The sequence below is a fragment of the Odocoileus virginianus genome, chromosome 26 (genome assembly GCF_023699985.2).
Source record: "Odocoileus virginianus isolate 20LAN1187 ecotype Illinois chromosome 26, Ovbor_1.2, whole genome shotgun sequence".
NCBI lineage: Eukaryota > Metazoa > Chordata > Mammalia > Artiodactyla > Cervidae > Odocoileus > Odocoileus virginianus.
In genome coordinates this window covers 45,959,350-45,972,060 of record NC_069699.1, presented here as the reverse complement: position 1 = coordinate 45,972,060, position 12,711 = coordinate 45,959,350, and the positions used below count along the sequence as shown (strand labels likewise).

Genomic DNA, 12,711 nt, shown 5'->3' with positions numbered 1-12,711 from the left:
CCTCTCCCAGTTTTGAACTACATCTATATGTATATACATGTGTAGTTGTATGCCTTCTGCTTGTGTCCATCTGTTTAGGAGTCTCTTTTTGGACATTCTCTTTAATCAGAGTCTTTGTACTCTAAGTCATATTTTAGCTAATGATGTAACACATAATGATAATTATAACACTGGAAGCAGTTCACAGTGCCTGGAAGTGTAGTGAGTGCTTTACATGGGTTAATTCTTACACTAGTCTATGATAGTAGAGAAGCATCAAGAAGAGTCCCACTTATGGGAGAGTCAAGATACAAACTAGGCAATCCAGTATCAGAGCACATGCTCCTAACTACTCTGATGTACTACCTTCCTTTGCTGTGAGAAGAGACTAAGTTGACCATCCTCTGCACTTAACCATTCACTATTTTTAGAATATACTATAGGAAGAAATAGCCAGGAATCTCTTTTATAGGGTGAAATTTTAGTGAACATGTGTTGTTTCTCACTGTGCAGCATCTCTGCCTTCTTCCACTGAGGACAGTTCTTCAATTTAGCTTTTGGAAACTGCTCTTCTTCCATTGAAGAAGATCTTAGAAGGAAATCAGCATTCAGTCTAATTAGATCACCTGTTAATCATTTTCTTCCTAAGATAATGAAACAGGAAACTAAATGGTACTGTGTTCTAGTGACTTCTAGGAGAGAGAAAGCACTTTGCTCTTAGGGGAGAATTAACATGTTGGATATGAACATTTGCTTGGCTCAAAAGTACTCTGTTTCCAGTATCTTAACACCATTGGTGGTACATGACAGATCCTCAGCAAGTGTCTTTGGTGTGAGTTGGTGGATATATGGGTGAATAATTGAATGGACAAGCCAGCTAAGGTTTTCACAGTGCTAAGGTAGAGTTCTCATAGATGCCATTCTCCAGACAAGCTCCTGGAGCCTGCGTGTGGTGCACTACCACTGGGCACATCACAGCCTTCCTGACTTTGATCCATGTGGATTTTTTCTTAAGCTGTTGCAATGAAAACAACTGTTTTGATTATTTGTACAGTCTTTCTTTTTGTTAAGTTATTGTAATATTGAGACTACCTCATGTATTTTGTGACCACCAGAGGTTAAAGAATACGTATGAAATCTTTATTTTTGTATTTAAAGAAGTTTTCACAGCATGACTACAGAAAATCTGTAAAATATTTTAGGTTGATAAATTGTCTAATTTCACTTTCTTATACAAATACTATTATCATTTTTGTGATCTTTCCACTGTTTTTCCACATGCATGTAAAAGTATTCTGAATATTTGCTATCATAACTTCATTATCTTTAAATTGTAAATTGCTTTTAAGATGAGAGAGATAGGAAGGATGGGCTTCAACTGTATCTTGCTCTCCATGACACTACTGCCTTTACATGCTATAAGTATTAGAAGCCAGAGGCCTAAAACTATTTCAGAGAAATTAAGAATAATTAATAAGAAGTGATTGAATTTAGTACCTCTTTGGTGTATGAAGACAGGAAATAAAATCTCTTACAGATTTAAGTGCATTAACTTCAGGAATCATATTCGATGGCATGGTTTTACCTTTAAACTATGAACTATTGTAGTTAAGGCCAACAGTGTATTACTGATTTTCTCATCATGAAAAACTAGACTTTTTTTTTTTTAGCATTTAGTACCAAAAAATTGTTTCACTCACATTTCTCTATTGTAGAATAAAACAAATTATAGTAATAGATAACAGAAAAATGAGATTTTTATCCTTTAATAGGAAGATAGGTTTCTTTTTTCTTGCCTGCCAAAAACTATACATATAAATTTTAATTTTTGATCATAGTAATCGTACTAGTCTGTGTCATTAGTGTATTTACTTATGGCTTCTTCATGTAAGTTTGAGTTCCCATTTTTATCAGTCTTATTTCTTATTACAATTTCCTGAACCTCTTGATATAAAATATAAAAACCTTTTCCTATAAAATAAGGTGTAAATTATAAATAAAATAATTTTGCATTTTGGGTGTATACATGGCTTATTTCAAACAGGAGTTTCAGATCTCAGTGTAATGTACTAAAGGTTTATTTCTCATTGGGAGTTTTATGCACAGAAAGAGCCTAGAGAATTTGTTAGCATATGTTAGCATATTCTGAACATAGTTCAAAATCTAGGTGAAGAGAAATATATATATACTTCTCCTTCCATCATCTATGGAATACTTTGCCGGGTGCAGTAATTCATAACACTTGTTTTAGAGTAGGGTGATTACAGAGCAGCTCTGAAACCCTGGTGAGAGTTATAGGCCCTCTGCCCAGAGGAAATGAATGCATGAACACATGCACATACTTGTATAAGTAGTTGGAGGGGTCCATAACCCCCTAATTCCATTGGCCTCCAGATTTAGAGCTGTTTTCTAGAGAGTGAGAAAGGACTTAATATGTATTGAAAAGAAATTATATACCATATTTGAACCCAAGAGCTCTTCCTATACAGAGCTATTTCTGGTATCCCATATTGCCTCCTAACCAACCATTAATCATCATCACTTGTTCCTTCTGCCCAAGTTACACAAGATCTTTTAAGTTTTGTTTTCTTCATTAGTAGTGCTCCCTGGTTAAACTTTCATTTAAAATGTCTTAAGATATTGGCTAATGTGTGGTGAAGTCTTTACTATAACCCAATGTCAATATTAATTAAGTTGAAAATAAGATAAGACCTAACTAAAACCTGCATTTCTTTGAGTTTAATGCTTTTAGGAGGTGATGGTTTTCCCTTTATTTGTGGCCATACCACATGCCTTGCAGGATCTCGATTCCATAACCAGGGATTGAACCTGTGCCTTAGCACTGAAAGTACAGAGTTTTGGACCTCCTGGAATTCCCAGGAGCTTATTTTTGTATTTGACTTTGAATTGCATATCTACTTGGACACTAAATAATTTTTTTATCCTAGTGAAAGTAATGCATGATTGAGCCTTGTTCATACTTGTAGGATGGGGGAAATAGAAAAATAAATGTGACTTATTAATGATATGAGAAAATCCATCCATAATGAACTCAAGCAGTCTGTTAACAAATATGATACCGAATGAATCCTTTTTTAGCATTACAGGGAGAACTGCTTGATGACTAAAATTGTCAGTCTTAAAATTCCTAGCCTCATTTATTTATCTAAAGGTGAATATTGTTTGTTGTTCATGTCTGACTCTGTGAGTCACAGTTAAGCTGGATAAAGGCATGTTCCTGCTAAGGCAGCATCTTAACCTCTATCCACAAGGTCATGGCTGGCATAGGCTTCCAGGCACATAAAGAGAGGTGAGTCGGCATGCTGAATGTGGTCTTTCTCTTTCCTAGGCACTTGGGCCTGGATCTGGTACCCCGAAAGGACTTTGAAGTAGTGGATTCAGACCAGATCAGTGTCTCAGATCTCTATAAAATGGTAAGAAATATTACACAGGGTAGTTTGTTCCTGCACACTTAATTTTTTTCTCTTTTATTATCTCTAATTACATTATGAAACAATATTGCTAAAATCATTCACCTTTGTTTCAAGTGTATTTAAGGGGGTCTTCCTTATCAGGACAGTACCTAGCATACTCAGTCTCTACAGGGAATTACTATGTAGGACTGTTGGGCTTACTGGGATGTCTTGGGGTCATTTCTCAGGTGGTTTTGCTGGTGAAGAGAGCTCCTTCAGCATGAAGAAGTTACTAAAAGAGAAGATACTGAAGCTGAAAAGAGCCAGTTATTAGTTAATGTAGTGATTAAATAAATAAAGTACCAGTATTTCTTTAAAAAAATTTTTTTATTGAGTTATAGTTGGTATACATTGTTGTGTTCATTTCTGGTGTATAGCAAAGTGATTCAGTTTTATGTGTGTATGTGTGTGTGTATTCTTTTTCAGATTCTTTTCCATTATAGGTTATTATAAGGTATTGAATATAGTTCATTGAATATATATGCAGTGAATATATATGTTGTTTATCAGTGTACCAGTACTTCTAAGATAAATCTTTAACTATTTGTTGGTTATTATAAAAGTGTATTGAATTGATTGATGACCAGGGTGGGTGACACTTTGCAGGCTGAGTCAGAAGAAGTAACTAAAACAAAGGTATGAAATTTTAAAGTAAAACAAATAAACATAAGGAATCTCAGTTGATTATTAAGCTTAGACTAAGGGACTGGGTCAAGCCTCACTTTGAGGAGAATATATTTGAGGTGAGACTGTATTGGTGAGAATTACAAGTTTTAGAAAAAATTACAAATTTCTGTTAAGAAAATGTAATATTTTTAGGGAACACAGAGAATGCAAAGTATGTTGCTTGGTCAAGGACCACAGAAAATTTGCCTAAATAAAATATACAAATAACATATCAATTGCTTCTGTATATTTATAAGAATACAAAAGCATTTGTGTTCATTTGTCATAAAGTGATAGGTGTGAAATTAAAGATAAACATGACATTCTTTTTCTTAAGAATATCACCATTTAGGATATTGGTTGCTCTTTCTAGGCTATGGAGGATCAGATAATATTTCTTCCCAGGACAATACAAGTATGATTTTGCATACAAAATTCTACACTCAATTTTAGGGAATTGATAGTTGCCTCTGAAACCCATGCATGGTCCCAATGTTTAAAAGTTACTCTAGTGGGATCAGATAGACCACAAACAACAATGTTTATGAGCTGCATGTAATAATTAAGATATACACTCCTACTGTTAGAGGGAGTGACTGACATCCTGGGGCTGGGAAAAATCAATGAAAACTTCCAATTAAAGCTTCCAAGCAAGTGATACTTAAGATGAGTCTTGACGGATGAGCAGGGCTTCAACAGAAAGACAAGCCAAAAGAAACGACATCCCCAAATGGCACAGAGCATAGGGAAGTAGTAATTCCAGCAAACTGTAAGATATTTGGTAACTTTGACATGTAAGTACGTGTTAACAATTGTGAGATAAAACCAAGAAAGAGACATCAGCCAGATCATGCAAGCCTTTGTAAACCCCACACTGATAGAACTATTAGTCTGATAGAACCATGGAGTGATATGATTGGATGTGGGTTTTAAATGCCGAGACAGTATAAAATGCAGAAGACTGGAATGAGGGAGGAAAGAGGCTACGGAAATGATTCAGACAAGAAATAATGGCTAGGCAGCAATAGGAATGGAGAAGAGATACCATGGAGAATGCAGATAAATTTTGATGATCAATTAGATGTGGAGAGTGAAGGAGACAGAGAATCTTGAAAGTAGAAGAAAAAAGAAATGTGTCACTTATAAGAAAACCCTTATAAGACTAACAGCATGTTTCTCAGCAGAAACTTTGCAGGCCAGGAGAGAGTAAGATGTTACAAAGTGCTAGAAGAAAAAATCTGCCAACCATGCATTTTTCACCCAGTGAAGTTGTCCTTCAGAAACAGAGGAGTTAGGAAGATTTTCCCAGACACAGGAAGGCTACGGAGTTCTTCACTCCTAGACCTGCCTTACAAGAAATGCTGAAAGTTCTTCAGGCTGAAATGAAAGGATGCTAACTAGTAGCGTAAAAACATATGATGATGTAAAATGCAATGGTAAAGATAAGTATATAGTCGAATTCACAATACTCCAATACTGTTAATATGGTGATATATAACTCTAATATGAATGTTGAAAGATAGAAAACATAAAAATAACTATAACCACTGTAGAAAATAGAATGAAAGTTCCTCAAAATATAGAAAGTAGAACTACTGTATGGTCCAGCAACCCACTTCCAGTGATAGGGCCAAAGGAATTGAAATCAGGATCTCAAAGAAATAGCTTTACTTCCATGTTTATTAAAGCATTATTCATAGTAGCCAAGACATGGAAGAAAATTGTGTCTTCATTGATGGATGAGTGGGTAAGAACAATGTGGTGTATATATAGAGTGGAATTATTATTCAGTCATAATAAAGAAGGGAATCCTGCCATTTACATCTTAGATGAACCTTGAGAGCACTATGTTGTTAGGTGCAGTAAGGCAGAGAATGGCAAATACTTTATGATCTCACTTGTATATGAAATTTTAAAAAAGCTGAATTCATGCGAACAGTAGATTGGTGGTTGCCAAGGGCTAGGGAATGGGAGAAATGAGGAGGTTTTGGTTGAAGGGTACAAGCTTCCAGTTACGAAAGCATTGATTTCTGGGAATCTAAAGCATGGTGATTGTAGTCAACAATAATGCATTATATACTTGAAAATTACCCAAGGAGTAGATCTAATTGTTCTCACCATAGTAACAACAACAGAAGGGTAAATGTTAGATGAGGGAGGTGTTAACTAACCTTGTTGTGGTATTCACTTTGACATATATATAGAATCAAATCACCACAATATATGTTTTTAAGCTTATACAATGTTTATGCCAATTATATATCAATAAAGCTAGAAAACATTTCCCAGAACTTATAGATAGGAGTATTTATATTAAAAAAGCCTAAATATTTATCACTTAATAGTGACATTTCAGCTCACTAAAGCTGAAAGCTTCTGGAGAGAAAAATAGGTCACCTGCTAGAAGATTTGTTGTAAGAATAGCATTTGTCTTCCTGATAGCAATATTGAAAACTAGAAAATAATGAGCAATTGCCTTTAAAATTCTGAGGGAAAAGAAAATTTAACCTAGAATTCTGTATTTACTCAGCCACACTCCATCAAGTAGGGAAGTAGCCTAAAGAAAACTTTGGTTGCTCAAAATCTCAAACCTCTTTCTTTGGTCCCTTTTCAGGAAACAACAGAGAAATGAGTTATTTATTTGAAATGAAGAAGTAAATGAAAAGATGCTTAAATGTCCCATCCAGGAAAGAGATTCTAATTCAAACAGGAGGGGCAAAGAATTCGTAGGTTAACATCAGTGGGAAGGTGCAGGATGACAGTTGTGTGATAGACCTAGAAAGTAACTGGTCCATGTAAAGCAAGAGGGCAGCCAGGTGGGATCTCCTAATGAAAGGTGTTTTATAGAGCTGTGGGCAGGGAGGTGGTTGTAGAAAAGACCCTATAATTTAAATCAATCCAGTATAAAATCATAAAGTAGTAGAAGAAAGAAAATTTAATTGAAATACATTCCTTGGCTCAGAAGTGAACTATATATAAAAGTTATAATACTATAAACAAGTTTTAACCATATCTCTGAGCTACTGGGAAGACAGATGAAGGGAAATAGATGTAAACAAGTGTGAAAATCTTCAGCTACCATAAGAAGCCAGTAGATGAATCTCAGACTGGATTTAAAAAAGAGCAGTATAAATATCACATTTTGAAATATATGATAAATGCTAGAAAAAAACACAGTAAAGACTGGAAATTACTTAATCTCTGGGGAATGGGATTGGGTGAATGGAGGGCTGATTTTTTTATTGCAAGCCTTTAGAGCTATTTAACTTTTAATCAATTAATGTTTTTTTTAAAGATCAATGTTTATACTTCTATTTCTAGATTTAAATCAATTGATTAGATTATTTATTATAACCATCAAGCATCATTTCGTTGGTGATCCTGACCAGATATATGTGTCTTACATTTCCTTGTAAGACTCACAGTATCTAACACAATTCCCAGCATATGTAGCAGGCAGTTAATTGTGTTATTCAACTAAATAGAATGCCTCAAGCTGCACTCCCCTCCCCCACCATGTAGTTAGACCTTCATGAACTAATGTACCAGAGACTCCAAAGAGCTAAAACCGACTTCTCTGTGGGGTAAAATTTGGCAGAGGCAATAAAGTAGTCCATACATTTTTAATTAACATGTATTTTGTATGTATATTGCACTTAGGATATAAAGATGATTAAGATAGGTACTTCGTGCACTGGTAGGGCAAAATCTGGAGTTGGGTAGCAGACATGAGAACATAATACGTTAGGGCTCTAATACAGGTGATGATGGTTCTGAAGAGGGAAGTACTATCTGGCCAACTGACTGCTTCCTGACAGCAGGGGAGTGGTTTCTCCTTATGGTGCCAAGAAAGACATTCCAAAATGCCAGTTCTGATGCCATTCTCTGGCCACCCATGGGTGTGCTTTCAGACTCGGTTGAAGAGTTCTTCCCAGATTTGATACCTCTGAAGCCTAGGATGATGTCTGTTACTGTCAACCAGGATGAGTTACACTGAAATTAGCTGTGAACTCCCATATGTAGTTACAATTGAATATTAATGATTATGAATTGGTAGTCACTTTGAAGAGCTAGTCAGTAAACTCATTTGAGAAGAATGACTTAATGTAGCCCCTAAAAATAAAGCAGTGGAAAGAGTTTCAGGCCAGTAACTTCCTTCCCAGTGGGATATGGGTCAGTAAACCATAGAAAGCTTGATTTTTCTTTTTTTTTTGAAAGCCTGTTTTTTTTTTTAAAGCTTTCTTGTGACCTATTTTATATATGGGGTATTCTTTTGTACATAAGCATTCTGTGTGCTGACTTCTCCAGCTGGTGGCGATCTGTTTTAATTATACTTAATATGTATCATGGGAACATGTATTCCCATGGATGAACATTAATAGTCGATAATAATTAGCTACTATAGCTAATAATGCACATGAATATTTAATAACTGCTACAGCTAGTGAGATGCACTTAATATTTAATTGTACTTCAGTTTTATTAAGGGTTAAATATATTTGGTAAAAGAACAAAACCATCCTAATTAGCAGCCGTTCTTACCCATGTGATATGAAACAGTCCACCAAAGCATTGCTGTCTCACTGCCTCTGGGGGCCAGAAGGAAGCAGGATAGAAACTCTCATTGCTGAGTCTGCCAAGACCAGGGACCTGAAGAATGGCGAACCCACTATTCTTCCTGGCATTCAGGGTTTACTTCTGAATGTGGCAGACTTTTCTATAAGAACTAATTACAAAGAACACCACCAATAAGAAGAAGAATACTAACTGACCCTAACAGTGATCAGCCATTTAGAGTGTGTACTGTGCTGGGTTAACCTGCACAAGACCCTGTGAGGTTCAGCTCAAAATGCCATCGTCACTTTACAGATGAGGAAAGCATGAGTCAGGGTTTAACCAGGAGTTCTGACTCTTGCACTTAGGCTGCTAACTACTGTGTCATGCTGCTTCCCATTATGTCATTTGAACCTCACAGTAACCTTGTGAGGAGGACAGTAAAAGCTTTTATTTCATTTTTATAGTCAAGGGGAATTGTCCCTTGGAGAGCATAAGCAATTTGTCTGAAGTTTCACAAGCAAGTGCGTGTAGCTGGGGTTGGAATCTGCTTCTGCTGACTTCAGCCAGCCGCAGAGGAGCAGCATGAAGGGATGTTTGGGAAGGAGCCTCTCGGGGTTGAAGGCTCCGCCTCCTCCAGTGGAGAGCCCGAGGACGCTGGGTCACACAGCGCAGACATGGTACAGCGTGTGGAGAGGACAGTTGTGAAGCGAAACTCCGGCATCGAGCACCTGCCTGTGACCTGGCTGATTGCTCTAAGCTAGAAAGGCCTGGGTGTGAATCTAGGCTTGCCATCTTCTTGCTGTGTGAAATCTTCAGCACCTCACTTCCTTATACTAAGCCTTAGTTGCCTCTGTCAAACGACGTTTGTCTCACAAGGTTATTATAATTAAATGAGATCATATATGTAAACTATGCACCAGAATGCCTAGCATATAGAAGGTGCTTTAAAAAGTTAGTTGCTGTATGACTCAGGGAACTCAAACAGGGGCTCGTGACAACCTAGAAAGGTGGGATGGGGAGGGAGATGGGAGGGAGGTTCGGGCGGGAGGGGACATGGGTGTACCTATGGCTGATTCTTGGTGTTTGACAGAAAACAACAAAATTCTGTAAAGCAGTTATCCTTCAATTAAAAAATTAAAGTGGCAACAAAAGTTAGTTTCTTTCCCAGTTGATCTTTTTCTTTCTTTCCATAGCATTTATCTAGCCGGCAGAGTGTACAGCAAAGCACATCTCAGGTAAGCAACTTAAGACAGGCCTCCCAGTCTTTTCCCTGAATTTTTTCTTTTGAGAAGTTATAAAATAGGTATGCACCAGGAAATTACTGACTTCTTTTTTTTTTAAACCACTGACTGCTTTATTGTGACCTAAGGAACTCTGATCTCCTAGCAAACTTGGCTAGTCTCTACTCCTCTGTGCAAATTTACACAAGCACAATTGAAATGAAATAGACAGAGACACTAAAATGAATCAGTCTGAGAAAATAAAAATGGTATTTAGAATGGTAACTATTACTATCTAACAGTGTAAACCAAGTACATCAGGATTGTGACAGCATCTCCAAGAAGTCACTTTGAAAGTGGTTCTCTGGAGAATGTATGTGGCCTGGCGGAGATTTTGAGTTCACTCATCAACTGGAATTACTGTTCCCATATCTCCTTCACTCTGTTTACTTTTCCCAGCTGTGTATTTGCCTGCCTCAAGCCAAGCATATTAACACAACACCTGCTACTAGCAGAGACAACACCTCTAATTTCTCTTTCTCTTACATGATCCCCTTCAGCAAGATGAGGAGAGTTAGTCATTTCATTTTCATTTCATTTAGGGTCAATATAATAAATGACTAAAATAGAAGTCACTGTCTTTTGCCTTCCTCGTTAGGTGGATACAGTGCGCCCACGTCATGGGGAAAGCTGTCGGATACCAGTACCACATCACTTCTTCCTCAGTCTGAAGAGTCTCACCTACAACACCATTGGGGAAGATACTGATGTCTTCTTTTCCTTATATGATATGAGAGAAGGCAAGCAGATCAGGTAAAAGTCGCTAGAAGCTCTGGCGAGATTGAGACTGTTTTCAAATGCTATGTCCTGGATCATGGGCATCTCTAGACTTCAGAGAAGATAGATGTACAGAGGAGAAAAAACAAGATGAAGTAACCTACTCTTATTTGGCTGAGGGTTTTCCTTCAAATCCAGTTATCCCTGAAGTCACAAGGGACCTCTTTTGTATCCTGTGCCTATTTCCCCCTCAGTCTTGGCCATCACCAGCTCAGGGAAAGAAGAGGATGCATCTGTCTATTCAGTGCCAGAGAAAACACAAAGGAGAAACATAGAACAAAGCAAATTCAGCAAAGAGACCCTGCTCTTGAATGCAGGAAGCCTTGGACTCTACTTTGCTGCGTTTGAGAGAGGGTGTTCCCAAGGAAATAGGCTAATGTTGTTCTGTCTGAGGGTAGCCCCAGCCCTCATTTTCAGCCCGGCGCTGTAAGAGGGAGAGCATCTTCTGGACAAAAGGAAAAGTTGTACTGACTCCATCATTCCTTTTTGCCTTGGGTTGGAGGAGAAGCCACGTAAAGAGGCTGACATGCAATAGACCGTGTGTCTTGACAGAGCAGTGAGGCCCTTAAGCATGAGCCACTGTGGCAGTGCTTTCCCCCTTGAAAGGTAGGGAGAAATCAAGGCAGTTCTAGGCTTCTCTTCCTCTACAGTTCAGCAAGGCTCTGATGCAGTGAGAAGACCTTTGTGGGGAGCCCCAGCTTTTCTTTGTGGTTATATTCGAAGTAGAGCAGAGAGAAAATAAATCTTGGGATACTTCTATATTGGTTGGGAACTTTCTGTGATAAGACTGCTTTATGGGTGGTGGTTGTTGTTTTACTTAAGATTTGCAAAGAGCTGTTTTACTTTTCCAATTGCGTCCTATACATTTGAGAAAGTTTAAAATGGAAGTTATAACAGAGTACAAAAACAGCAATTATTTTGTGTGTTCCCTGGTACCTCTAATCTTGACCATCCTGCCGTGCCTGCCTCCTTCCAAAGCCCTGTGTTTCACTTTGACATGGGAGTAAAATGATACACTTACTGATGAGAGCATGTGGAGCCTTGTCACCAGTGGCTCCCAGTATGTATCCCAGTAGATTCTCACTGCTCTTATTTTTCCACTATACCAGAGGTTTGTAAACTGTATTATTTATATTTGTGTATGGAAGAATCCTTTCTTCAAGCTAATTTCTATGAGGAGTTCCAATAAATGAAAGACATGAAATAGAACTACTCAATTGTTGAAAGGGAAAATAATAGGAATCTTACAGTGTCCATGCCCCTATCTAGTGAGTACCCTGTGAAACCACTGAAAGTCCAGGGGTGACAGTTTGAAAACCAGAGCACAGTATTTGTCATCTTTGAGTGCCAGGGACTATGTCTTCTCTCTCTATGACCCTAGCACCACGCACAGTGCCTGTGCCTGGTACTTTTTTTTAATTGGATCTACTGTGTAGAAAAGACTCAAACCCAGTCGAGGTACCCCATTGCTCTGGTTTGTAATTCACGTAGAATCATCAATCCATGCAGTTGTTTTATCTTTGGACTTATTGTTTATAATTTAGTCTCAAGAAACAACAGAACATTTTAAAAGAAGAAATATTAAAAAATTGTTTTAGAGTTCCTGGAAATTATTAGGTCATTTAAAATCCCTACATATTAGAGAACTATACCACCTTGAGATTCACATAATAAAACTGTAAGCTTCTTAGTTGAAAATATACACTTTTTTAGTTTTAAGAGTGAACTACTAGGTAGATTTTAGACCTAGGTTTAATCAATAAACACTCTTTCTTTCTTTCCATTAGGATTTGTGTAGTATGTAAGGTCTTAAAATTTTTAGGTCACTGAGCTGGTATTATCAGATAATTCTGCTTTCATTATGATTAGTTGTCAAATTGATTGCATGTTACTTTTCTCGGAGCAATTGTCAGAAGTTGCAAGAGACTAGGGAGATACATCACATCAGATGTACCAAGAATTGGTACAGAGCAATTGGT

The 12,711-nt window shown here is 37.3% G+C and overlaps 1 protein-coding gene across 9 annotated transcripts in view; it reads left to right on the top strand.

Moving 5' to 3' along the window:
* Positions 1 to 12,711, top strand: part of DOCK3 (dedicator of cytokinesis 3) — a 263,108-nt gene that overhangs the window by 103,684 nt on the left and 146,713 nt on the right. For 8 of the 9 annotated variants that reach the window (XM_070456013.1, XM_070456012.1, XM_070456015.1 and 5 more), the window contains 3 exons: positions 3,329 to 3,413; positions 9,869 to 9,910; positions 10,554 to 10,708. In XM_070456013.1, coding sequence (XP_070312114.1) covers positions 3,329 to 3,413; positions 9,869 to 9,910; positions 10,554 to 10,708 — 282 coding nt within the window. Of the gene's footprint in view, positions 1 to 3,328; positions 3,414 to 9,868; positions 9,911 to 10,553; positions 10,709 to 12,711 lie in introns of those variants that run through there. The other variant, XM_070456019.1, reaches the window with a different exon arrangement.